This window comes from Buteo buteo, chromosome 11 (genome assembly GCF_964188355.1).
Source record: "Buteo buteo chromosome 11, bButBut1.hap1.1, whole genome shotgun sequence".
Lineage (NCBI taxonomy): Eukaryota > Metazoa > Chordata > Aves > Accipitriformes > Accipitridae > Buteo > Buteo buteo.
In genome coordinates, this window is record NC_134181.1 from 10,859,093 (window position 1) to 10,886,966 (window position 27,874).

The following is a 27,874-nucleotide window of genomic DNA, read 5'->3' on the forward strand; positions in this document are numbered from 1 at the left end:
ACTCGCTACCAGAGAAATTTCCCTGCTGGTACTGGTTGGTATACAGGAATTTAGCTTTCTAAGTCTTTTTTGGTTATTTTAACAACAGAAACCATAATTCTGGTAACTTTATTGTATTAGTTTTACTGAAGTTGAGAGTGTTCATGACTTGGAAGTTGAGTGGTATATGAGCTGCATCGAAATAATAAGCAATACCAACAGTTTTGGGGGTGAAAAAGACGTGGGGAGCTATTCAGTCTCGCTGGCTTCTACTCCTTAAGTTGTTAGTGTTAACAGCGTAAGATGACAGTACCCAAATGATTTCTTCAGTATTTGGGATGCTGCTGTCCAAGAAGATACTCATACTAGTTTTTTAGGGCAGTAGACAACTCTGTCAATAAGGTCAGATCGCAAAAATGATCAGAATTAATCAGGCATTGTATCTTAGATGGGAGGGGTGCCACTGCAGGACACTGGTTAGGTTAAGTTTTAGAGAAGCATTAAGTAATTTTAACAATGCATCATCATTTGGCTTGCAGCATGAAAGGTAGTCTAGAATTTAACTACATAAGCAATTACATCTTGATGTATTTAGGAGATGCAATTGTGCTGCTCTTGGCTGGGTAGTAAGTAGTTAGAAGGACAAAAAATGCTCCTAGATCCTTCCTGTAAAATGCTTCAAACTGTATGATTTTTAATATATTTTCTTTACACAGGCTGCTTCTGTAGAACGTGTGACAGACTGTTCATATAGCGTCAGCTGTTCTATTCAGTTCTTGTTAAGTTTGGCAATGCTGAATGATGCACTAAAAATGCAAACTGCTTCTGTGCTAAATGAAAAACTGCTTTTCAGAACTGATGGACTATGAATGTCCCTAATTGGCCAATATTGTATTAATGTAGAATTTTCCAACTTAAACTTTCTCTTGCCCTTGAGAGCAAATTATAAATAGAAGCATTTATTAAGCTTTCAAATAATTTAAAAAAAAGGCAAGCCACTTTTAAACTGACAATTTGTTCAACTCCTAATAGCAGTCATATTGATACGGAAGGAAGTGTATTTGGAAGACACAAGATGTAAATGTTAAAATGGAGGAGAAATTCTTCCCAGTGCCTTAGCTTGGCAACCCTGATGTAGGCTCTGTCTTCACTAACAATTTTTGAGCCAGGCTCTTTAAATCAGTCTACAAATTGCTATTTGCAGTGCTACAAATTGGCTCTTCTGTCACACAGCATTCTCTAGTTGTTTGTTTATACTGATGCAAATTTCTGTAACGCAGATAAGCTTTTCTGGCTGCTTTTCGTAGTAACAATTCATTCTTGACACTTGTATTTTTTATTTACTTAGTGAATTTGAGTGCCATGTATGAAAAGGACAAGAAGAATACTGGAATATTTTCACATAGTTGAACGCAGCTGAGAGTGCATCTAGTATCTGTCTTTGTATGCTATTAGTTCAATATCCCTTTTCTGCAGTAGAGCGTGGAAAGGGATATTGACCACCATCGATAGACAACAGTTAACTAGAGATTTCATTAAGCTGCTCTGACTTACGGTGAAGAAATTTGTAATGACTTTGCCACAATTTTATTGTAAAAAACAATAACAACAAAAAAGCAGAAGTGCAACCTGATTCTCAGAGCATCTAGATAATCACCCTCAAGGAGCAACTGATAACCGTTCAGGAGAAAGCACTTTTGGAGCCATGACAGACAGACTTGTACCAGCCCATTTCCTAAAAAGCAACCTTAACCTGTAGATAACCATTTAATGTTTGTAGTAGTTCTATGTGACAATTTTACTTCATGAAACCATTTCATTGTTGAACCACAGAGAGAGATGCATGCTTTCCTAGCCTATTGACTCTGAGAGCTGGCAAGCAGATTGATGGGCCATTTCAAGTTTCCAACAAAGACCTTGTCCTAACCATTTATTAGATCCCAGAAGATAAAATAGGCTTGTGTTCAGTTCATATATACCATTGATCTCTCTTTCAAGTCTTACCTCTACTGCCCCAAAATTTTCAATTTGGATTAGAAAACTGAATAAATACTGAATTAAGGAAAATAAATTTGTTTTTTCCTGTGTTCTGTTTCTATGCCTATAGGTAGAGATATTTTCTTTCTTCTCTTCGCAGCTATGAGGACAAGAAGCCTTCAATTTTGTGCATCTAAAATACTTAATGTGCAAGAAAGCAGAAACTAGGATCAAAGTAATACAACAAATCTTACATAAGTCAGTCATGTGGTTTTTGCTTGCCTGAGATTATTTCTGGGCTAGTGTCTAAGCAGAATGATTACAGAGAACATACACCTACAGACAAAGGAATAGGAGGGGGAGGCAATTTAATGCTTTGATTTGGAGGCCTCGATTCTTTAAGGGAGGAATGGGATGAAGTAAATAAATGTATTCTTAGATACAGCTTGATATATGTTTATATTAAGAGATGAAAACTGCTGTGTAGATACATGTCATTATCTTTGTCTTTCTCATCAGCATACTTCTTCACTCATGAGGAAAAGTGAGAAATTTTCAGTATGATTTCCTAAACAAAAGATACTCACGGAATTGCTCTGCCAGTCTTCTCCAGCAACATTTGAAGCTACTTGCAAACATGAAGCAATTATATCAGTGATCTCAAAGCTACTGCAATTCCACAAGTAAGTGGCCGTAGATATGGAGAGACAGACCCACAGAAGTGCTTCTGCAGTAGCATTTAGCCTTTTTAGGTGTGGTAGTCGCACACCTACCTGCCGGTGGGTCTGAGAGTTTGCTGCATTTTATGCATCTACTGGAGGTAGCAGGAGTGTGCTGGGGAAAAAAAGGGTGGCTTAGATACCTAACTAGAAGCTTAGGAAGCTACTAGGAGCTGTGGTTGTTACAAAGGGGACAGAGAGAAGGCAGCATATAGGTGGACCTGGGAGAGAATTAAAGATGTAGAGGAGTGCCAGAGACAGAAGAGCACTGACAAGTCTATGGAGGGATGTAGGTGAATATGGTGGGAGGAACGTGGAGGTACTGTGTATAGTGGCTGAGGGCGGGGTAGGTCCTGTAGCAGTGGACAGCTCTATAGTACACAGGGTGACAGGACTGCAGCATTATTGGGGATTTGGAGAGGAGGCTACAAGCTGGAAAATGCGAAGGATTCAGAATACAGACCTGTAAGAGACCTGCCTTCATTAGTTCCATTGCTTATGGAACAACTCTATGCTTCTTGCAAACTTGTTCATTATTTTCAGTTAACAAGTGTTACCTCTATAATACTATTTTATATGGAAAATACCATGAAGTGTAAGTGTAATTGGTGTTCTCAACAAACCAATGTCCTCTTTCTGCTGAAATGATCCTTCTCATCATAGCTGAAGTGCATTGTATTGTCAGGTCAGGAGGTCAGTACTCATAGCCTGCCTTGTTTCTTGAATGGGTATAAAGAGGCGCATACAGTAATGTCTGATACTTTTCACCAGCAGAGAACAGGGGGGCATGTGTATAGCAGTCTAGCCCTCACGCAGTGTTTCTATTTTTTATTAAATGCGCTAGTGCTATCTCATATCTTTGCTGGATGATGGTTTGCAGTATTGTAATCAGGACTTTCTTTTTGTCACATCAAGATAAATTTTAGCTCTGTAGAGTCACAAGTTTGTTTTTATATTTCCAAGTGTCTGAAACAAGAAGCTATAAAACCTAAGACCTCCTTAAAAGTACTAAGTGGGTGCACCGCTAACTGAGCTGGCCAACTAAATTATGTATTGATGCAAATGTAGTGGCTGCTCTTAAGCTAACTGATTGTGTTTGAATATACAGTGATTATGTCCTGTGATTGCAAGGAAATATGACTAAGGCCATGTGCAGTCTTCTAAGTATAAGCCAATACACTGCTTTGGCCAGAAGTGTTATTATCTGAAATACGTAAGAACAGTGGAAAATGAAACTATATAAGAAATAAGATACATAAATGGTGTATTAATCATAAGCACTTGGACGTGTGTTGTCTGTCTAACCTAGCACGTTCACAAAGTGCCTGCTGTGAATGGAATTTTACAGGGTCTGTCCCAAGTTATATTTGTGCAGCACAGTGAATAGCTGCACTTGCAATGAATAAGAAGAATGTAAAAAATGTTAAATAGTGTTTTATTGCAGTTTTAGAACGAGAAATTACCTGTAAGCCTGCAGAGTAGTGTTAGTCAAAAATATTTTAAATAACTGTGCCTAGCAAAGATAGCTATTCAAATAAAATGTTTTCTGTCTACCAGAAGATGGTGCCCTAAAACTCGTTCAATAATTTCAATTTTTAAAAGCTGTGATCAACTGCAAATGAGTATTTTTTGAAAAACATGTCAGAGCAAGGTGATTTGCAAACAAATCACCCAAGTCCAAATACATATTAATATCCAAACTTCATATTCCAAAAAGCTTGCTTAAAGTTATCACAACACAAATTAACATACAGGACCCAAACAAGCAAAACAAAGCAATATAAAACACAATACAGCTACAACTTCAAAGAAAATAAAAACTTCAATCCCCCCTCCCAAAATAAAAACATTCCTCAGCATAATTTTTGTTGTTGTTCACAAGTTTTTTGGTGTTTCGTTTTGTTTTTTTATACAGACTTAAAACAGATCAGAGAAAAAGAATAATCATTACATTCCTCATAAAGAAATCAATTTTAAAACTGGAAATCAGAACAGTAAATCCCTGAGTAACAATAAGTCTTACCTTGTGGATTTCAAGATATAATTTCATTGTTTTCTTAATGTTGGAAACAAGGAGGGAAATTGCAAAAAATCAGGTAGCATATAATTCAATAAGCAAATCTATGAAGCAGCTTCAAATTGTTAAATTTATGAAGTGAGACAAAGAACTCCCTCCTGTATTGTGTCAGTAAAACCACATCTGATAATAACACACACTGCAACACAAGTCTGAGATTTTTGCCATTGTCTTCAATAGTTTCACCGGTGAATTCTTACATTTACAGATCCTCTGCTTTGTTGGTAATAAATTGTTTGCAACTCAGGGAGACAAAATCCCCAGCAGACCATCAGGTCTCGGTGCCTGTTGGCTTGGGCAGCATTTCCTTGAAGGCACTAGTAATTAGAAGAAACAGGAGTGCACTGCCTGTGAGACCCTGCCAGCTGATATTCGCAGATCAATAACTCCACCTGGCTTTTTTGCTCCCTTTAAGTCTTAGACAAAGGAGTTTATTTAACAGAACCAGCTGGCTTTCCCTAATGTCTGATTTACTGATATAACTTAAAATCAGGTGTAAGGATTACCACACCAAATGAAGAGATGAAGTTCAGCTTTTATAATACTTTGTGATAGCTCTTGCACTCTCAGTTGCGGAAGCGTGAGTCTTTTCGCAGTATGTACTTTTTACTGCTGGTTGTTAAAATTAAGCAGATATATTTAAAATAAAGTGCACAGAAAACCACATCAGGATTGTCAAGCTGTAATTGCCCAGTGCTTTGGGTTTTCTTGACTATAACAGTAAGGAGAATGATGGGTGTACTTATTACAGCAACAGCAGCTTCAACTCTATACTTTTTGTTTGCACAGCCCAGTACATATGGTCCTCCATGAGAAATGCAGCAGTGCTTGAGTGTGCTATGTACCACTGCAAACATATTTATGTCACCCATGTGGGCTACATCTGTGGCTACAGTGTGGATAAATGTTATGTTCATTATGTGTATGACAGAAGTACGATTTACTGGTGAAGAGCGGGTCTGTAGGATTGCCCCTGCGGCAGGGCTGAGATGGGAACACAGTGCAGGAATACTCTGGCCCAGGGCTGTAGCAGACTCGTCTGGGCCTGGCTGTGAGGATTTACTTATTGAGCATAAGCTTTCAACAGTAAAAGTAAGTGATTTTTATCATTTGATCCACATTGCTTACTAGAAAAGGAACGTTTCCTTAGATTTCCCAGATTCTCTCGGTCCCCAATACGTTTTTCCAGGGAGTTCATACTCAACAAAGCATGTGCTTTAACAACTTACGTAGCAAGAGGCTTACCATAGAAACTTGCTACCTGCTGGCAGCAGAAGCAATATAGAATTGTGCTGCCTCAAAAGGTGGAACAAGGGCAGGTTTGTGGCTCAGAAGGACAGAGCTACAGAAGGACAAGCTCCTGCTGTAGCTTATACTTTGGACTTCACACAGCATCAGCTCTGCTGTTCCTACTGTAAAGACAGCTACTCAAAATGCTTCCTTGCATGAGCACACAGGCAGGGCCTCCCAATATGTCTTACCCACTCTGTTAGATTAATAGTAAAGTTATCTAATGTTGTGAAGTTTGGGGGGTTTTTTAAAGAAAAAAATAGAGTAAATTCATTTTTCTTTACATATGCTCTGATGGACCGATTTCCCAGGTTGTCCATGAGCCTCTCCTAGTTTCTCAGGAAGACAACCTTACAAAAATTGGCAGTAAGTAGTTCAAAGTCAGTAAGAGGATAGAACATCCTAGTACAGGCCCCAGGAACGATTGAAGAAGGAACTCTGCACCAGTACACTTGAAGGCAGTGGCCCGTGAGATGACCGCTGCCCCAAACCAACTTTGTGCAAGAGTCCCAAGTGGGGTAGATGAGGGCTCACGTTAATAGTGATTTCCATGTGCTCTGTGGAAGGAGCCTCTCTTTGTTCTTGGTGGGTACGTGTCCATGCTACACAACTAACAGCACAGTTTGTGTCTTTGCTGACAGCTTTACCGGAAAGTCCAAGGCTTGAACAGGACGGGGACTTGAACTGTGGCTTTGATCCTGCTCAGTGCTGTGGCACATTTGCTGGGAAGCTTTTGCTGCTGAGGACCCACACTATTTAGATGGAGCAGCAATGGAGTGCACCAGGACGCACAACTGCAAGAGGTGCTTTCGACCACACACCTGCAGACTAGAGGTGAAATGTAGTAAGCACAAGCAGTAAGCTGCAGAAGCACATGGTAACAGCTTGTCTAGATTGGCAAAAAGTGTAAAGAAAGATGTGAATGCATATTAGAAAAGAGCACCTGACTCCCAAGATTGGTTGTATTTGCACACATATGTTCACATTGACAGTGGACCACCTCTCCCATGTCTAACAGATTGGCTTTTCAGGTCTTGCCTTGCACATTTACGTGGCTTGTTGGATTTTTTTTTTCACTTGCCACTCCTGCACACACAAACAAACAGATTGCCTTGCCCTCCACAGCTGGGGACATTTTTGAGAACACAGTTGCTCTTAATGTTTAATTAGGTATGATAACAGGATAAAATGTTCTTGGCAGGGCAGAGCGTGTACAGCTCAAACTTGCAACATATTTCTCTCCCCACAGGGTGCTCAGCACCTAGCAGTGTAGGGACACGGCTCAGGTACCTATTAGGTCAGCAGCTCAGCCATCAACACAAATGATTGTCAGCTAGTTGCAGCTTAGCTGCAAAAACAAATTAACCGTCGGCTACCGTTTAGTACTGGAGGTCTCAGTTCAGTAGCCATTTCGGGGGTGTTGTTTTCTGACAGCCTTTTTCGTGCGTACGCAGACATACATGGCAAGCAGTGCTGGGTCTTGTTACCGCATCAACAGATGAAGCTCTTGCAAAGTTACACAGACAGTAGCATGCTTTCTTAAACTCGTGTCAATTCATAGATTGCTTTAGGCCACAATATGTTTATCATATGTCTTAGTACTGCCTTTTTAAAAAAAAAAAAAAAGACTAAATAACTGCAAGTAATTATCAGCTGCCATGCTAAAGCACGGGTCCCTTCAGCAGAGCCACCTGGCCAGTCCCGGGGATTTTGCACAGGTGTGAGCCATTCGCAGCAGCGGGGCCGTTCCCGTAACCCCCGGCCCCCGCAGACACCACCCACATGTCGGTTCTCGCTCCCCGGCCGCAGCCCCGGCAGGAGGGCGGCCGAGAGCTGCCCCCTTCCCGCGGCGGGACGAGGCCGCGGGTCCCGGCGGAAAGTTCCAGTCAGGGGCGAGGGCGGCGGAGCCCCCCGGAAGGCGGGAACGGCGGGCGGCCGTTCAACGCCTCCCTCCCTCCCTGACAGACCCCTCCGACTACGGCTTCCCGCGGGGCGCGCCGCCGAGCCCCCGCGCAGGGACCCTCCTCAGCCGCCGGCTTCCCGCCCGGCGGCGGCCCGGGGCGCGGTGACAGCCTCGCCGCCTCCCGGTCCGCGGCGAGCAGCGGCACCGCCCGCCAGCCCCGGGCAGGGCTCGGCGAGCGCCGGCCGAGAAGGAGAGCGGGCGGAGGGGAGCTGCCGACCCCGCCGCCGAGCAGCGCCGCGGCCGCCCTCTCCCTGACTGACTCGGTGAAAATCATTGTTTGGCTCCGGCATTAACTACATTCCAGCGGGACGCAGCGCCCAGTCTCCTTCCTCGCATTCCTGCCCCACACAAAGGAGTCCCTGCCTCGCCGCGCCCCGCGCCCCGCTCGCCGCGCCGCAAAGCCCCTCCGGGCCGGCCCGCCGCCTTCGCCCCCCGCCCGGGGGTGCGGGCCGAGCCGCGGCCCCGCCGCGGGGCGGCCGGCCGGGGGCGGCGGGGGCAGGGAGCCGCCGAGCGCAAATTCCTCCGCGCAGCGCGCCATTGACTGGACCGAGCAACTTATTTAAGGCTGGAAAGTGACACAGGGGTTCCTCGTCTCCGCTCGCCGCGCTCCGCCGGGCAGCCCGGCCGCACCGAGCCGAGCGCCGCGGCGCGGGGATGCCGCCGAGGTGACTGCCGCTTCGCCTGCTCGCCGCCTGAGCCGCCCTCCGGAGAAGGAGCCGCGTCCCGCCGCTGCCCCGCCAGGACCGCGGGAAGGGGCTTTCTTTTGGGGTGGTTTTTTTGGTTTGGTTTTTTTTTGTTGTTGTTGTTTTTGTGTTTTGGTTTTGGTTTGGTTTTTTTTTTTCCCCCTCCCTCTTTTTCTTTCTCTGCTCCGGGCTGTGCTTTCGCAGAGAGTTCGCCGTCCCTCCCCCGCCCCGCGCCGCCGGCCTCCGGCCGAGCATGGAGAAGTACGAGGAGAACATGGCACTGAAGGCCACCAAGTTCATGGAGGACCTGTCCCTCTACGAGCCCTGCCCGGAGGGTCCGTACGGCCGGGGCGGCCGCCGGGACCTGGCGCTGCACCCCGACCTGGAGGAGACCAAGCGGGTCATCGCCGCCCACATGACGGCGGAGCAGCGGGGCCGGAAGATGAACGGCACCGCCGCGCCGCCGCCCGCCGAAGCCTTCCCCGCCGCCGCCCCCTGCGGCAAAGCCTACCCGCCCGCGGCGCCGGCCGCCCCGCTCCGCGCCGCCAACGGCCGCGCCGCCGAGCCGCCGCCGCCGCCTCCTCCGGCCGCGGGGCCGCCGTGCTGCGAGGAGGGGCTGTGCACCCGCTCCGAGGTGGCGCTGCCCTGCTACAGCGGCTTCGCCGACAAGGGCAAGCGCTACTCGGCCGAGGGCTACCGCTACGCCGCGGGCAGCCCCTACGAGGGCGGCTACGTGGCCAAGGGCGGCGGGCGGGCGCCCGGCGGCCCGGACGGCAAGTACGGCGCCGCCAGCCCGCGGGCCAGCCTGGCCGCCTCCTCGCCGGGCCCCGTCGCCGAGCACGGCAAGTTCTCCAGCCCGCGCTCCAGCCTGGGCGGCGCGGCCGCGCTGCCCTACGAGAAGTTCTCCAGCCCCCGCTCCAGCCTGGTGGTGCCCGGGCAGGAGAAGTACGGCAGCCCCCGCGCCAGCCTGGTGCAGTACGACGGCGCCGCCCTCAGCCCCCGCTCCAGCTACGCCAGCACGGCCAGCGACACCAGCAAGCACTCCAGCCCCCGCGCCAGCCTCACCAGCTACGACGGCGGCGGCGGCGGCAGCAAGCCCAGCAGCAACCGCACCAGCGGCATCAGCATGGGCTACGACCAGCGCCACGCCAGCCCCCGCTCCAGCACCGCCAGCCAGTACTCCTGCACCACCAGCCCCCGCTCCAGCTACTCGGACTCCAGGTACGGCCCGCCGGGCAGCGCCGAGCCGGAGGGGGCGGGCGGCGCCGGGCTCGCCCTGGCCAGCCCCCGCTCCAGCCTCTGCGGCCCCGAGGGCCGCGGCGCCGCGCCGGGCGCCGCCGTGGTCAGCCCCCGCTCCAGCATCTCCAGCCAGAGCTCGCGGAGCTCCCGCGGCTCCATGAGCGCCTACCCCGAGCTGCAGCTGCCCTCGCCCCGCTCCTCCCTTCTGGGGCCCGGCCTGCAGGAGGACGGCGCCGTGCCCGAGCTGGGGGACGTCTACCACAAGATCCATGCCCAGTCCCCGCCGCGGCACGACCAGCAGCAGCAGCACCCGGCCGCCGCCCCCGAGCCGGCGCCCCCCTACGCCTACAGCCCGACCAAAGGCTCCGCTTCGGCCCCCAAATTCAAGCTCCCCTACCAGGTGACGCCGTGCCGGGAGAGCGGCCCCAGCCAGGCGGAGAGGCGGCTGGAGGCGCTGACGCTGGAGCTGGAGAAGGAGCTGGAGATGCACATGAAGAAGGAGTACTTCGGTGAGTGAGCCGCCGGGGTGGGCTGCGGCCGGCCGCCGGGCCTGCCCGCAGCCGGGTGGGTTTGGCTGTGGGGAAGGCGAGCGTGCCATGCCCGGGGCTGCTCCGGAGCAGGTACCTGCTGAGGTCCCGTATGGCCGCGAATGCTCTCTGCCTAACTGGTGTCGGAAGTGCTGGCACCGTAGCTCGTTCCTGGTGTTTGAGCTCTCTCCTGTCTACTCTGCATGCGGTTTGCCAGGGTGTGCGGTGCTTCCCCGTCCGTGTGCGGACGGGAGACTTGTCCGAGGTGTTACTGAAGCTGTTCGTGCTGTCGGGGCTCACAGTGGCTCTCGTTTGCCTCCCTTCCTCTTGGGCTGCTGAAGCTTCACCAATAACCTCCAGCATCCCAGAGGCTGTGGCATTTGTGGTCGTGCTCTCAGGCCTTCTATGATAACTTCTATACATGACAAGTGTGGCTGGTGAAGCAATTTTTAGTGCCTTGTTCAATAAAATCTTTGTGCTAGTTCAGAGTGCCTGTGGGAGCCCGGCATTGTTTCTGCCCTGCGAGGCCTCGCAGTGTCTGCTCAGCGCGCAAGGCTGGTGGGGGTCGGTGTCATCCCGGGGGCCGGAGGGGGGCTTGGGGGAGAAGAGAGCCCGCTGTGCTTGCTGAAGCTAAATCAGCCTGTTGGTCATCTCCTGAATTTTTGTTGCTGCTTTATAGAGCAAAAGTAACTTCTTGAAAGGAGTGAACACATTTTGTAGTCACACTAGTCAGGATTAAGCTCCCCTGTCTTTCTTACTTTGTGCTAGGTGGAAAAGGCAAAAATGCCTTTGAAAGATGATCCTGGAGCGTGCAAATACTGCCCTGTTTCTCCTGGCTTGGGACTGCAGATGAGCCGGGCAACTGCTGGACCTCCTCTCGGGCAGCCCTCGGAGCTGTTTGTCCAGGGCTGAGGGTTCTCACATAAGGGCATGAGAGCTGGCCCCTATCCGTGGTGTTTGAGGGGACGGTTGTCTCTGTGCCTTTGTGTGCTGCCTGGGCGTGGGGGAGAGGCTCCCGGGCGGTGCGTGATTTCTGACTGACGCGGCGTTGTTGAGGGCAGAGACATGCATTACCTTGGTTGCTGATTTAAACATGAGGATTCAGATTGGTTTTGGCATAGCATTAGTGCGCTCCGCGTGGAAGGGAGGAGTTGCAGGGCTCCTTGCAAGCATCTGCGAGATGCTTGTAGTGAGACAGACCTGGGCTGATAGCAGAGGTAGCTAAGTAAGCCGTACCCTCTCCTACTAGGAAAAACTTTCTGTGAACTGCATGCAGTGGCATGGTTTCTACAAGCTCTTGCGCCCAGACAAAGGAAGCTGAACACAGTGTTTACTGCCTCCCTCTGTCCCCCGTGGGGCTGATAAGAAAGCTGATGGTTATCCACTGCATCTTTTCTGGGGTCTGGCACCTGGTGTGGTGGTACTTGCCAGCTGAGTGACTCCAGCTGAGGACAATAAGGGTTCCCTTCTGAGTATGTGCTGAAGCTGGATGGGAGGGCTTGTTAACACTGCAGGAAATGTTACCTTCAAAACTTCCATGGTATATAGTGAGAGACTGAAAAATAAGATGTATTCAGACTAAGAAACAAGTTATAGCTGTGCTGAGCCTCTGAGAGGGGTTTCCAGTGGCCAGGGAAGCTGTGTGTGTGATCTGGGACTCCAGGAGCAAACCTGGGGTATCTGTGTTGTGGCTGGGTTTTTCTTATAAATAAAGAATTTGCCTGTTGCAAGTGTCACTACTTGCAGGTATATTCTGTAGTGATGTGTTGCAGCATGCCCTAAACCTTGGCAGATGTGTCCTATGTAGGATCAGCAGTAAGCTTGTGCCTTTATGCGTAGAGAGTGTATGTACCAGCTGCTCTGTAGGTATTTGTTGAAGCAGCACAAAGACGTGCTGCTGTGACTTGCACCCTGGAAGCAAATGAAACCCAGAAAAATGAGGTGCTTTAAAAGAGAAAGTTGATTTCTGTTGAGTTGTTGAGGTTCTGATAAATCCTGGTGGGCTCGATCCTGCATTTCTGGTTCAGGTCATCCATGGAGGCAAATGCTGAGCTTCAGTGGAGTGAGCGCATGAGGTGTTGGCAGGAATGACCACAGGCTGATGGGTCAGAGACAAGGAGAGCAAGAGCTGAATTGGGGGGGAGAATGCTATTTAGTTTGACTTACTTGAGAGGGTCTTGAGCAGTGTTGATAAAAAGAAGCAAGGAAGAATGCATTGATCTGCGTAGCAGCTTGTATATGCTACAGCTGAAGTCTTTGCTTATGCATTTGCTCCCTTAATGCTGGTATCTGGCAAGCTCCAAAGGCAGTCGTGGGGTGTTCTGTGATGCCCATGAAGAACAGAAGTGTTGAGCCAATAGTCTTAACAAGGTAGAGGGAACAGAGGAGATGATTTAATGCTCCTTAATTAGGTGAGATCCGTTGTCTAGTGAGTAAATGCTTATATGAGGATACTGGTAATTTTACTGTGTTCTGTTCTTGTCCCCCACTGCCTGCCCACTCCTGCCCTCCCCCTCCCAAAAAAAAAAAAAAAAGAGCAGTATGTTACTTTGAAACTGAGGTCAAGTGACTAACCAGTCCTGTTCAGAGGAGGAACAACTCTACCCTGCCTTCATTCTGTTTGTGGGTCAGTTTGAGTCTTCCTCTAACCGCACTCGTGCTGGCAGTCCCTGGCTGCTCTCCCACACCTCACTGCTCTGCTTCAGGAGGAACCTGTAGTCTGGGGCAGATAAATACATAATGGAGGACATGTGCAGGGTCTGAGTGTTGGAAGCTCTGGGGGAGCCAAGCAGTGGGCAAGCTGGCAGGTCTAGGGTTCTGACAGCCATCTCTGCCCATGCTGGTATGAATGGCGCTGAGCAGCACCGTGCTGGGGGCTTTGCTTTACTGCCTCACCTTCTCCCCTTCTCCATCCTCCCCTTTCTTCTGGCAAGCTTCAGTGCCTCTGTAGAGAGAACGAAAACGCCCTTCCACAGTTGGTTTAATCTGACTGAAGATGACAGTGCCACAAAAGGAGTGCTCTGCATCTGCCCTACCCCCAGTTGCACAGCTGAGAGGTAGCACCCTGCCACTTCAAGTGCTCCCACCAGCATGTTGCAGCCACATGTGCTCGCTGATGTTACAAAAAGACAAAGTCTGCAGAGAAGGAAGGGGAGAGGGAGGGTTGTTTAGGGCTGGATTGGTGACCTGCTCCAATTCATCCCTGTCGATGAGGTGGCTGGAGCTGACCCAAGGGAGAGGGTGCAGACAGAGGGCTCTGGGAGGCTGAGACTGTTCCTTTGGCAGCAGCCTGCAGTTGGATTGGGTAAAGCTGTGAGACTTCATTCCCTTGTAGCTGCTTCGTATGCAACCCCTGCCCAAACTGCTTCATCCTCAACCCTCTGAGACCCCCGTCTGTCCCTTGTCAAGGTGCTGACAGTTTAGTAAATGTGCTTGGTTTAGTGGCAGATGCTGAGAAAAGAGGTAATAAAAAAGTACTTCCACTCACTTTTATAACTGTTCTCAGCTGAGGATTCATATGTGATGAGGTGAATTGTCAAAGTTGTTTCAGGGATGTTTTAAATTGAATGCGCATCCTGGGGTGTCAGCAGGACATTTGTGGGTGTTGGAAATTCATCAGCTGAGGTGCTGTCTTAAATTCTGTTTACTTTGTGGAATTGTGCAGTCTGATGTCTAGGTGTCGAAAAAGACAATTTAAGGAAGAAACTGGGTTTTGGCATACCCATCCAAGTCAAGCAGTCCTTGTGGGAGTCACTATAAACCTATGGCTTGTCATCTACCAAGCAGGGAAATGTCATCCTGTTGAACAGTCATATTGATTTTGCTGTTGTTTTTGAACAAGATCTCTCTGTATGTCCCGTGGCTCTGCTGGTGTGTTGTCAGAAATGGAAGGAGAGTCGGTGGAGGGGCACAGGCAGCCATCGCATGCTCTTGGCAGCCCCGCTGTGCTGCAGTCATTGCCCAACAAGGGCTGTCTGCCCATCTTGGTCAGGATGGTGGGATCCAGTGCAAGAAGTGACTTAATTGTCTCACCATCTTGAACAAAAGAGGAGATGGAAAAGGCACTATGAGACTACTGAGGTGGGGGGAGTGCGGATCATTTCCTGCCTGTGCAAGGTCTAGAGAGAGACAAGCAAGTTTGCAGTCTTTCTAGCGTCCTTCAACACCCCTGTACACTGCCCTTTGTGAAGGTGCTTTTCCCCATCTCTACACACTGAGTGTCTTCTCTGCCCCTTGCTGCCACCTCACCCCAAATCTCTCACATCTGATATGCAGAATACAGCCAGTTCATACCACATGCACTACTCGTCAGTGAGAAACAAGCGGTCCTGTCACAGAGAGCTGTCATCTTTCTTGTCTTCCACAGACACCTTTGTTTGACTCTTCTCCGCCCTGAGGGAAACAGCCCCTTTCCCAGTCCTCTGTAGGAGGTTTACCAAGTGAAGCAGGGGTTGCTTGATGTCTCAGAATGAGACACAAAGTCTGGATTCTGTTAATAACTGTAGTCATCTGTCTAGCAAAAGTCCATTCTTACCCTGGCAAGCAGGCTTAACTTTTGAGAGCTCCTGGATCTTTCCAGGAAGCCACACAGTAGTACCAGCACATGTTTTTTGGAGCACCACCAAGAAACGCTGCTGATAGCATCCTGTTGAAAAGCCTTTGGCCTAGTAGGTAGGTGAAGGGAAGAAATAGATCCCTAAACCCATCCAGGCCCTTTCTGCCCTTTATGTACATAGTCATCCATACAAATCTATTTCTTTGCATCAAGACATCCTGCTGGCATGGTAGGATTGGCTTTTGGGATACAGTGTGTTTGTGCATCCAGAGTTGTATGTTTGTGTTTCTTTTGTGTGTGCAGGTTGATGTGATAGAAGGGTGTCTATACAAGTGAGATCAAAATTAAGACAGATAACAGTGGTAAGTCCCTAGCAGCTGTATTGCTTAAAGATGAAATTTGAAAATCTGAATGAAATTTAGGTGAGCTTGCAGTTGGTGACCAGAACACTTGAGATATTTGCTAAAGTGTTGTTTTCTCTCTTAGGATTTCCTGAAGCTTTCTTTGTGAAATACTAGATCTTTCCTATTTCTGTCAAAATAGAGGCAATGGTTGATACATCATACTGGTTTTGGAAATAAGAAAAGATTTATTGTCTGGGAATTACTTTGTATTTCTCTTTATCTGGGCCTAGAAATCCATTCAGCTTTGATAAGCAGCTGAGATCCTTCAGCTTTTGCAGTTGAGGCTGTCCTGTGAAAAATTGTCTTTTCCACCAAATTTGAGCCTTTAATAGGCAAACATCTAAATAGAAATAAACTGCATGGTGTGGTCTCCTGAAGTGTTCGAACAGGTCACGTACTGTAGAGTTTGGTTTTGCTAATCTCCCAATTACAGCTGGAAAATACATTGCTGAAACTAATTTGAGAGTGGTCAGGCTTTTCTAGCTGAAATGCAAGAAAGTCCTCAAAAATGGGGTCAGACAAGGGAGGTGTGTGTTCACTGGGGAAGGTGCAAGAAGAGCTGCAGTGGGAGATGCTGGGGTACGTGTGAATTAGCAAGCATCCTGGTGGCTCACAGCTAGCAGGAGCCTGCCCTCCTGTCACTGATCCTACACTGAGACAACAGGCAGTGCAGACTGCGTGAAGGGGAGAGTGAATGGTGCTGCTGGGTATGTGAGAGTAAAGGAGAGGGGAAGAGAGTGAATGATGGGCTGAACGAGTCAAGAAAATAATGGTAAATAGCAATAGGGAAAAGCTGGAGGGTTGTCCAAAGGGAGGAGGAAGTAGGAAGGTGGGGGGAGAGAATGTAGAAAGAATTCAAGACAAAGAAGAGGACGCAAAAAATAAGTGTGATAACACAAGTCAACAAAGCTGGGGAAAAAAAAGTCTGTTTTTGTCTATGGTATGAAATGCTCTATGAAGGATGTGGGAGTGGTCCTAGATGACTTCTTGCAGTCCCTGCTAGTCATGCACATGCTTGTGAGTCTCCCTGAAGTTGGGAAGTGATAAACCATGTCATGTGTAATAACAGGAGGGGAGACGTGGAATATAAGTGTGTTTATCTTTTATTAAGTACTAGATACATGTAACATTGTACAATTAACATTAAATGGAAATTTGGGGACTATAGCTTGCACAGAATCATGTGTTATGAATGGGGACAACTGCTTTCTTACCTTCAGTTGCAGGAAACTCGACTGTGAATAGGGGTATTATTTGATGACAAATGTTCTTTGCTTGTTTTTGTTGTTTGTGCTTTTGCTCTTGGGTCCTCTCTGCATTGTTATAAAAGCACGGTGTGCAGAGGGGGATTGGTGACTTCCAAAGAACTGCCACATGTTTTATTAGGGCTACTGCAGGTGAAGTTTCTGATACAGAGGTTAGGGTGTATAATACAAGAGTTGACATAGGCACATGCACTGCTGTGGTGTAGTAACTCCTGGTTTAATTGTTAACTCTTTCCTGCTGCCTTATGGTTTGGGAAGTGTACCTGTGTGCGTACCCCTGTGAATGTCTTACCTGGTTGCTTTTGAGCCACAGGGTGATGCAGCAATGTGCCAAGGGGGAGGGAAGGGATGAGCCACCCAGCTTTATGGGTCTGAAGTAAAGGGGATTGTTTACATTTGAAATGAGTGCAGAGGAGGAAGTTTCTCTTTGCCTGTTTCACAGAGTCCGTATCCTTGTAGAAAGGATACTGGTTTGCAAGGGCTGAGTGAGGCCCATGTTGCAGTTTGGTTTGGAGCACACTGTGCCCCTGATGATTGCAGAGCCATGGGGCCGCTGTGTGAAACACTGAGCAATTCATTAGATCTTGTTTTTTAGGGCTCTGTCACAAGTTCCAAGCCAGGTCTGTATTGCATTCCTCAAGCAAAAGGCTCTCAAAATTCCCAGGAGTCACATCAGGCTTTTAAACACACCCTTCCCCCTGTGCGCACCCCCCAAAAAAAACCGCCAATCAGGTATGCTCTCTTAGGGGGTCAGGGAGAAATCCTAGCAAGATTCAAAGTAAAAAATTGTTCCTCTAGCGGAGTTTAACTTGCATTGGCAGCTGTTTACCTAGCCTCTGTGCCTGATCCTCCACAAAGATTTATGTGTGTGAATGTCCCAGTTTGATGTTAAATCATGCACTGGAAATTCATGCACAGTGGCATGTGAATTGGGAGTAAATCGTTCAATGGATTCTGTGGCCGCTGTTTTTTGCAGAGCAGAAACATGACCCTGTTGTGAAGGAACAAGTAACTGTCAAAGTAGCTGTAGTTACATGATTCAAGTTGATGCTTCTTAGTGGAAAATTTCCCTGAAGTTGTATCATTTTTACATTCAAAATGTGTAAATGATACAACTTTGTGTGTTGCTGCTGATGGCTTGGTGGCAGCAGCAAAGGTACCACTCTAGGCTGACATCCTTAATACCCATGGTTAACAAATTAGGATATAAATGTCTGTTACAGCCATGTGAATATTGGATATTTAGAAAACCTTCTCAAAGCAAGAGAATTTGCCAAATACTAAAATTATTATTAAAAAAAATAAAAATCTGGCAGAGTAGTTTTCAGATGTTTAAAAGAGTTGTTCATCAACAGAAAGAAAATAAAAAAGCAGCAGTAAGCCAAACAGTTTTACTAAAACCAGAACATTTCTGCAGAAATTCAGTAAGATCTGGGCTTGGCTTCCTACCTACATCATATATCCCAAAAGGTATCACAGGACAGTGCTTTACAGCATGTTGGCAGAGGGTTTTCCTCAGCAGTGCCTGGAGCCGCAGGGCATTGGAGGGGTGTCTCCTTTGTGCTGGACCCGGCTGGGGCGCTGGCAGAGGATGTAAATGCTGTGGTGCTGTCTGGTGACGGCTGCCTGCCAGCCAGGTGCTTGGGCAGCTGTCCACGTTGGGACCCTGTGGGGACCCTGCTCCCCAGCCCCACTGGTGGGAGAGGAGGTGCAGCCACTCCTATGGTATCTCAAAAGTGCTTTGTGTCGCAGCCTGCCAAAGTGGAGTGGTTCTGCTGTCGGCACCAGTTGCATCCAAAATAATTTCTTACTCTGTGGCTGGAGAAACTAGGTGTCTCTTAGAGTATAATGTGGTATTTGATTTTTATGCCTATCCTGGGTGTTGTGGTTTAACCCCAGCCAGCAACTAAGCATCACACAGCTGCTTGCTTACTCCCCTCTCCTTGCCCACCAGTGGGGTGAGTGAGGGAATCAAAAGAGTAAAAGTGAGAAAATTCATGGGTCAAGATAAAGACGGTTTAATAGGTAAAGCAAAAGCCACGCACACAAGCAAAGCAGAACAAGGAATTCATTCTCTACTTCCCATCAGCAGGCAGGTGTTCAGCCATCTCCAGGTTACTTGGGAAGACAAACGCCATCACTCCGAATGTCCCCCCTTCCTTCTTCCCCCAGCTTTCTGTGCTGAGCATGACGCCATACGGTCTGGGACATCCCTTGGGCCAGTTGGGGTCAGCTGTCCCGGCTGTGTCCCCTCCCAACCCCTTGTGCCCCCCCAGCCTCCTCGCGGGTGGGGTGGGCTGAGAAGCAGAAGAGGCCTTGGCTCTGGGTAAGCACTGCTCAGCAGTAACAAAAACATCCCTGTGTTATCAACACTGTTCACCACAACTCCAAATCATAGCCCCATACCAGCTACTATGAAGAAAACTAACTCTGTCGCTGCCAAAACCAGCACACTGGACAAAGTGCCTCCTCTCTGACAGGGCTGGAAATGTATGATATAAAGCAAAACTGAATCAGCGAAAAGGAAGAAATGCAGGAATGTGCATGGTGTCTGTAAGTTTTATTACAAGCTTTAAAAAGGCTTGTTTTGGAGGCCTGCTTTCAACTGCCTGAAAGGTTCAAGTCCTGACAGGACGGAGGTACCTGGGGCTGTGATGTGGCATTGCTTGGAGATGCTCCAGGGGCGTGACGGCTCCTGAGGCTGGCAGCAGGATTCCTGTTGGCTTGTTTGGGACCAGGACCAACCTTCAGCTCTTAACAAAATTAGCAGATGTGCTAATGATCGACCAATAAATGTCAATGTTTGGCTGGATTTTTATGCAATTTTTCACTATGTCTGTGTGGATGCTGTCTCTGGAAGTAGATTTTGTCCCTTTTTTCTATATTGGAGCAGATACTTCTCTTGTGTGGTATGTGTTATCTCTTTCAACAACCTCGCTGTGTTGTTTTAACTCCCTATCGGCATAGCCTTGTTACTATGCTGTGAGACAGAGGAGCACAAGAGAATGTCCAAGCAAGTCATATATCTCTTCCAGCTGGAGTATTTCACATTATCTGAAACTTCATTCCTTGTTTTTTGGAGCAGTTTTACTAAATTGCTAATGTCACACTTATGTGTTCCAGCAAACTTTTAAGAAAAGGCCTATGACTCATTAAGGAAAAAACCCCAGCACCCCAGAACACAAACACTCATTTAATGCTCAGCTGAGAACTCCTGTGCATATAAAACATGTAAGAGCTTACACAAGGGGACTCAGCTGGGGGTAAGGATTTATTGCTAGTGACACCTATTTCCAAATCTGGGATGCTGGAAAAGTTCCTTTTGGCAGGTTTTGCACGAAAACCTGCAGGCAGTTGGGTTTAAACCTCTGTGTTGCTGGGGTTGTGGTGGTGCACGTGTGCTGACAAGTGCAGCTCAGCCATTGTCTCACCCGGCGTGGCTGCAAGCCCTGACCCTCCCTGCTGCTGAGAGAAGGGGGCAACAGCAGCAGCTACTGCGTGACTCGGAAGAAGGGGTATATTGGGCTGATTTGGTTGGTGCTGCCTGTCAGGGTTGGGCTGGCATGGGGTCTGCCGATGGGTGCCCCACGCTGCCTGCGCGCTGCAAGCATGCTTAGAGTTCCCCCCATGATGAGTTTTTGGGAGCTGAGGTACCTAACAGAATTGAGTTCCTCCAGGTGCCAGGGATGAGAAGTCAGATGACTTTGAAGAGGGTTGTTATCGGGTTGGAATAACAACACAAATATTTAAGGCTAGATTTGGGGGAGATGGTTAATTCTAAAGTCTGTAATTGCAGGCAGCAGCACTGAAATGCTTCTAGTTTGCTGTGAGAGTTAATGTGTGTATTTGTGAATATTGGGAGGAGTGCAGGGAAGGCAGTGTGCAAACATTAAAAAATATTAATATCACATATTGTCATGAAATAGCCAGGGAGTGGATCAAATGGACAATGAAGAGGCATTTAATAGGTTACAAAAGGTCATGTATGGCTATATACCATTGCTTTTTTAAGAATTTTGCTGAATAAGGCTCACTTCAGAATATGTTTATAGTTTTTGTGAAAAGTAGATAGCTATTGTGGAAGAACTGCTGGGGGACTCAGATGTTTTCCTGGCCATCCAAACATTTAATTGGTGAACTGTTTCACTTGTGACACCACAGAACTTCTGGAAAGTGAGAACGAGATTTTTTTTCCCCTTTTAACGTGGCCACTTGAAAAAATTAGAAAATTTCAAAGTTAGAGAAATGAAAAGCCATTCCCAAATGCAGTTTGACAGTTGTGCATATTTAGATGCTCCAGCTCACTTGGACCATATTTACTGTGGTCCATGGAGACCCTGTGGCCTCTCCCAGGCATGGGAAATACCCTTTTGTTCTGGCAGTCATTGCATAAACCTTTCTCCTGTGCCGCAAGCTCGTTCTCAAGCATAGGCAGTGTAGGGAACTGGAATTCCGTGAGTAAAGCTCCTGGGCTGGAAGTTGTGTGGTTCTGCTGCACTTTGTCCATCTCCTTCAATGTTATGTCTGTGCTGGCAGTCCCAGCCTGTGGGGTTTTGGGGAGCATTGGGTAAGGCCAGTCCTGAACATGGGTCCCTGGTTGCGTCAGCGTGGTGTGTTGTTGAACTTGAAACACAGGGCAAGACAACTGTTTGTGGATGTCCCAAATTTAAAAGCGAGTAATCTGAGGTTCATTTTCGTGCATGGGCTTTGCATGTGCAAAATTGCAGCATGCATGTAGGGCGTAGTTGATTGGAAACCTTTGTTAGAAAGGGATTTTTAACAAGGTGGGGAGAAGTATGAATATGATTGTTTTTTACTGTCATAAATCAAGTGCTGACCTGACTGAATTGAGATAGCTGAGGTCTCTGCTGCTGTGGCTTGATTCTGTTTTCCTGGCCTTGCAAATATGACATTGCCTTCAGTAGCGTTAGAGTAGGATCTTGGGTTTGTGTTCTTTGTTCCTGGTGTGAAATTCCTACAAATTCCATTTGTTTGGGCCAGATGTCGAATGATTGGAAAATAATCACTGGGGGAATGGTTCTGAAAAAGGGATAGTGAATAGACTTTGCCACTTATCTATGGTTTCCTCCACTCACAAAAGTGTGCGAACCTGGCCATGTGCTGCTGTCTGCTGCCCTGCCTGTTCTTGTCTTTGACATGAAACGCAGCAGGATTAGACCCATGGTCTCTGTGGAGTGTCTCACCTTCCACCTCCCCATAACTAGGTTAGTTCAAAGACAATGTTGATTTTCGGCTTTTTTTAAAAAAAAAAAAAAAAAAGTAGACGCAGCAAAGGACATTGGAGTCCAACATCAGCTGAGACAAAACAACTGTTTATACCAGGCAGTGGAAAGAGCCGTAACTGGTGAAATTTTGGATCTCTCAATGTTTTTTTCTGTGTTGTGGCAGTTGCTGTTCTGGTAACGTTGAGCATCCCATTTCTCAGGTGTAGATGGGGAAACAGGTAAGTCCTGGGGCAACAAGGCAGAAGTTTTGATGAATGGCTAATAACTGTTGCAGCTCTTTTTTTTTGCCAAGCAGTTATGTGAAAATTCTGTGCAATTGGTGGGTTGCCCATTTTTAATCAAAGCCATGTTTCCCAGATCTAAACACTCAATAGAAAACAGAGCTGCACAACAATCAAGTGTGTTTAGAGTCCAGATTTTGAGCTGGTTTGAGAAATAAGCATGTAATTTTCTGAAGCGTAGGTCAGTAGCTGGTCTTCTTAGAAAGTGTGTTGGCTCGTTGTACCTGTTCCCGGCTAGAGCAGGGCTGAGCCTCTGTGGTGCAGCCCTGTAAAGTAGCAGTGGTTCACAGCAAGCAATGCACTTGCTCTGGTGGAAAACCCCTGTGGCTCAGGTGCAGGCTTTAGTGACTTGGAAAAAACCCTCAAGACATGTCAAAATAAAATTCATACAAGGTATTAACTAATTCAATTTTTATTTACAAAATGAAACGCTTACCTGATAAATCCAGACCTCCCTCATTCGTGACAGTCCTGTTTAGGTCACGGGGGCATGTTTGACTTGTTTCTGACAGCTTGGAGTCATCTCTAGTTGTTTTTTATTACACCACAGAGATCAGGGAATAAGTAAATTCACATCTGTGTTTTACCCTTGCTGTGTTCCTCTGCCTGGCCTGCCCAGCCGGCTCTGTACCTCCCAGGACGTATCCACCGTGGAGCTGTTGGGTATATGGTTGCTTTGTGCTATGGTTGTAAAAGCAATGTGTGATTTGCCTGGGAACTTAGTATCTTGACAGATAGACACCAATTTCCTGCAAATTATGATGTAAATAACAAAGAGCAGGTGGAGTTAATGGTGTGAAAGAGGGCTATAATGCTCTGTTAAGTCGTGCTGATCTCTTTCAGCTTGTACAAAGCTAGTACGTTCGCACTGAGTTCCCAAGTCGCTCCACTTGCTTGCATGAGATTGGTTTATGGAAGATGCATGTGAATCCTAGGAAAGCTCCCTGTTGCAGAAACTGGGATCCCACCATCTCGGGGTACTGAATTCTCAGTGTGAAGAGATTAGATCCAGAGACTGAACCTGACTTTTCCATGCATGTGATTTTGGCAGGGTGGGGTATAGGTTGTGTCTAGAAGTGGAGTTCTGCATCCCCTGCTCTTCTTTTCCTTGTCTTCTGCCCAGAACAGCAGTCACTTACAGGTATCAAGACCTACACCTGGAGAAGATGTACAGAGCAGAGGAACTGGTATGGACATGGGTGATGCATGTGACACCTGTTGCCTCTGATCTGCAGGTGGTTATAGAGAGCACCCTGACACTGTGTGTGCTCTGAATGAAGCGCTGGGGGCTCTAGGTACTGTTGCCACTTCTTTCCTTTGCTTGCCTTTTTTTGTAGCAAAGCAATAGGTCCTGCTTATTGATACTTGTATGTTTTTTCCTGAAATTTTGGCAGCCATCAGGTGTTGTCTCAGATGCTGCTTTACAAACAATAGAAAAAAGTGTGCTGGTTTGCTTGGCCTGGAAGGAGAATCTCCTAGTCTTATTTCTGTATGTTGGTTTTGAGGGGGGCATTCCTGCACGAAGTTGGTGAGAGCGGCTGTGCCGGGAGGTATTGCCCAGTCTTGGAGAGTGGTGCAGGGCTTCCTGGCAGCTGCATGAGCAACACCTGCAAAGCAGGTCACTGCCCAATTCGGAGAGAGGAAAAAAAATGAAATCCACGGCAGGTTTGGGCTTGGAGCTTTGAGCTCAGCGCAGGGCAGGCACAAGGCAAGGTTTGCCCCTTGCTGTAGTTTCTGGCAGAGCGGAGGTGTGGCAATTCACTTGCCAAGTCCCATGTTGCCCTAGAGCTTCAGAGAGCCCTTGTGTTTTGAGGTGGAAGGACTCGGGAGTGCCAGACCATGCTCTTCTAAAAAGCAAACCCAAAAAACCTTCCTGACCTATTAGGAAAAGAGAAGAGAACAGGTAGCTTGGGTTAGGCCAAAACAGTCTTGCATGCTGTGTAAGAGCAAACCGATGTTACTCTTTTGGGAAGAGGCTTTCTCATCCCCTGTGCCACACCTGGGAGGAATTCAGGCTGTTTAAGAACCAGCCCAGAAAGAGGTGATCCCCAGAGGCTGATTTGCATTTATTCACAAAGAAAATACTTTGAAGATGCTCCAAGTGCAGACTTGCAAATTGGCTTCCTGGTGTGCCAAGTGTGTGAAGCTCTGCCTTTCCCTGCTGCCGCCTCTGCTCCCCACCTTGCAGGGGCTTTGCCTGGCTTCCCTGTGGGGGGGTGGGAGCGACAACGGGCAGGAGCGGGAGCACCTCGGACCCATCTGGCTGCAGCGGTGGCCGGGTTCTGGCTGGGCACCCCGTCTCACTTGTGTCTGTCTAATTTATTTCTGTAGCTCATGAAAGAAGAAGGAAAAAAAAAAAACAAAAAACCAAACCAAACCACAAAACACCCTAGCTCTTGAGCTTAAGGCCAAATCTTGGACTCCTTTGTGGGGAGAACTTCCTTTGAAATTACTGGGTGTTTTGCTTGGTTAAAGACTGACAGAATTGGGAAATCTGGTGTTAGATTATTGCAAGGTCAGAGAAAAGGGTGCATTGCAAGGTCCAGGGGGAGTACTTTCCTTTATTTTTCTGACAAAGTACCTCATGAATAATGAGTATTGGCTTAGAGCTTTTTCATTTACAGATAGGTTGGTCTGCACAGCGTGCCAGCGTGGGGAATTTCTAACCCTGCTCTGCAGGTGGGATGACAAAGTGAGGGGCTGACGAAGACCACTGCACCTGGGTCAGAGCAGAACAGGGGACTCGTGGACCTGACTGCCCCATCCACCAGCAGTGCTGTATGTTGTGCCTGGGGACTTTCAGCATGGAGCTGAATCCCACCCGTGGGATCCGGAGGTCAGCAGCAGCAGCACTAGTGGGGTGAGGGTAGGCTCTGGGCTGCTGCCGAGAGCACACGACCATGCACAAACACTAGCTGGACCTGAAGCCACAGATGTCAGGGTAACAAGTGATACAAGAATTTTTCCCTTTTCCTTGTTTACATCTAAGCGTCTCTTCCTCCAGCTCTCCTGGCCTCTGTGGTTGGGTGAGGATGATGTGCACCAGCTCATCCCAATAGTTAGGGTTCCTCCCTTATCTCTTCTGATCTTTTGGGTGGGGGTTGTCCCTGCTTTAACTCCTGTCTCCTCTCAACCTGCAAATACAAGGCCTGTGCGGGCTTGTACAAAGACCATGGCTTCTGCAAGGAGGTTGCTGCTCTGGTCCCTGGTGTGATACTTAAAAGCAGAGAGGAAGAGGCATGCAGTGGTGGGGTGGGGGGGAATGGCTCTTCAGAGGGTGAGTCACTCTGGGAGTGCCCACTGTGACTGGGCGTTTCACCAGCATGTGCATTTGGGGAGCTTTTAAATTAATGTTCCTAACCAATGTGTAAAATGCAAGAGAGAACTTTGATGCAAAAAAGGAGAGGGAGGCTGCTGAGAGCTCTGGCAAATATGTGGCAATATTTGTTTCAATGTTTGAGAAATGTGTTATTTCACCTTTATTATGAAGCTTAGGCCTGTGCATTTGCCTTCTGCCCCGTTTTCCAGGCTTTTGCCATATCAAGGCATTGTTCATTGGTCCAGAACTGTCAGCACCAGGGCTGAGCTGAAAGTGGCTGTAAAACCACTTTGTTTATATTTTGAGCTGTTTTCATTTTGAGCACAGAACCAAATTATAGGGGCACTGTGGGGGAATGTTAGGCTGTAAGTTTTATTTTGCTTATATATGTTTTAAATTTGATTAGGACTATGACCAAACTGCAGTAAGATTGATGGGAGTCTTCCGTTCTCAAAGGACAAGAACTACACACCCAGGTGGCAATCGTTTGTAAAACTATCTCCCTAAATAGTAGATATTGCTGTTTGAAGAAAGATCAGTAGCTGGGAGCCCGGTATGCTACTGGTGCAGGCTCAGTTCTGCACACATCATTTCCTCCTGTAACACTACTGTTTGGAAAAAACCTAGTTGCCAGCCAGAAAAAGTATTCAATAAGCCTTCAAACAAATTGCTGTTAGAATTTTTTGGAGGGGTATGCAGCTTGCAGTTTCTCACCAAGCAGTTGACTTCAGAGAACAGAGTAAGCGTTGTCTTGGGGTCTAAATTAGAGTAAGGCTGACTCCAAGGTCAAGTGTGACCATTTCATAACAAATGAAGTCGCATGTTTGTTTTTATGCTGTAGCTCAGGGCCAGGGCACTAACTTCTAAGCCTGATGGGGAAGAAGGTGAGACAACGTTCTGTTCTGTGCAGGCTAGAGTGTAATCTGAACAGAGAACAGTCCACATGCTTGATCCTAAAGAGGAATAAAATATTTCAAGTTTTCTTCTCAAAGAGCTCCAGGATCAGGTCATTAAGAAATAATAGGAAGTAGTGCACTGGGCAGTATTGTACAGGGGAAGAAGAGGTTGGAGGCTGAGGGGTACCTGGTATTTCAGGTCTGAGCTGAAGGTCCGTCTGCTGTCAACAGATGCTTAGATATTACCTACTTCAGCAGGTAAAGATACCTGCCAGGATTTAAACTTAGTACTGTAGAGGAGCACAGCTTTTTTTCTAGGCAAGATGTAAGTTGCTTGGCTAATTCTTACATGGTATCACACATCTCTACGGCATGTCGTTTGGTTCAAGGAAAGGTAGGGAAAAGGATACATGTTCATCCTGTGTTCCCCTGCCAGAGACTTGCATGAGCCATTCTTGTCAGCCGAAGTCATTGGCACCACTGCAAGATAAAAGGTATGGCTCCCATCAGATGAAAACCAATGGGGAATAACCATTTGTAGTGATCACTTCATTTTTCTTGCTTTGCTTGAAGAGACATCTCTCTTTCTGGCTATGGTGGAAGACAACCAGAGAAGACGTTTTGTGACTGGTACTAGATGGAAACAGAATCTGTTTTGAGGATAAACAATGTTTCCTTCTCTAAAATGGACAAATAGCTCCTCTCCAGAAATGATAAAATCCTTCATCTCTCAAAGGCATCAGTGGGAGAAGCAAGGGATGTGTAGGCACCAGCCCAGTACCAGCTCTGTACTTCACTCTTAACCTTATAGAGGCAGCACAGTAGAGAGATTCTTCATTGATTTTGTGAAAGCTACCCTTATTTCCATGGATTTAATTACAGAAGAGGCTAGATTCATCTAGAAACAAGGGCTCTAGTAATATAAAAAAAAGGCAAAAATAAATAACGCGTGCACACACACTACCCCAACAAATACACTAATTCTTTTAGCTAGTTTTCAAGAGAGAGGTTTTGTGGGTTGTGGGTTTGTTTTTTTTGGTGTGGGTTTTCTTGGGTGGTTTTTTGTTTGTTTGTTTTTGGTTTTTTTTAGGGAACATTTACAAACTTATTTCTTAGTGGGTACACTGAAAGGAGAGATTCCAAAAGGGCTTTGCTGCAATTAAGGGAACAGTTGCATTAGGTTGTGCTGTAGTGATTTAGCATGTGAGAAGGAAAATCCCAACTGAGTGATTTACACACTGATCCTGAATGTTGTGATTAAAGGTCAGACTCAGAAATGCTTTTATGCTTATTTGGAAGTCTAAAGAGAATCCACTGGGGAGTTAAATTTCTAAGTAGGAGTTGAATGTGTAAATATTCACAAGTAGCTCTTTACTTACCCATGTCATTTTGTTGTGAATTCAGTTAGGGAAAGCTTTACTTGAAAACTGAAGTCCAGTCTCTACTCGTACCTA

At 47.2% G+C, this 27,874-nt stretch overlaps 1 protein-coding gene across 1 annotated transcript in view; it reads left to right on the top strand.

Moving 5' to 3' along the window:
• Positions 1-8,799: 8,799 nt before the first annotated feature.
• Positions 8,800-27,874, top strand: part of WTIP (WT1 interacting protein) — an 87,760-nt gene continuing 68,685 nt past the window's right edge. The window contains exon 1 of the mRNA XM_075040036.1: positions 8,800-10,436. Coding sequence (XP_074896137.1) covers positions 8,942-10,436 — 1,495 coding nt within the window. The 5' untranslated portion in view covers positions 8,800-8,941. The remainder of the gene's footprint in view (positions 10,437-27,874) is intronic.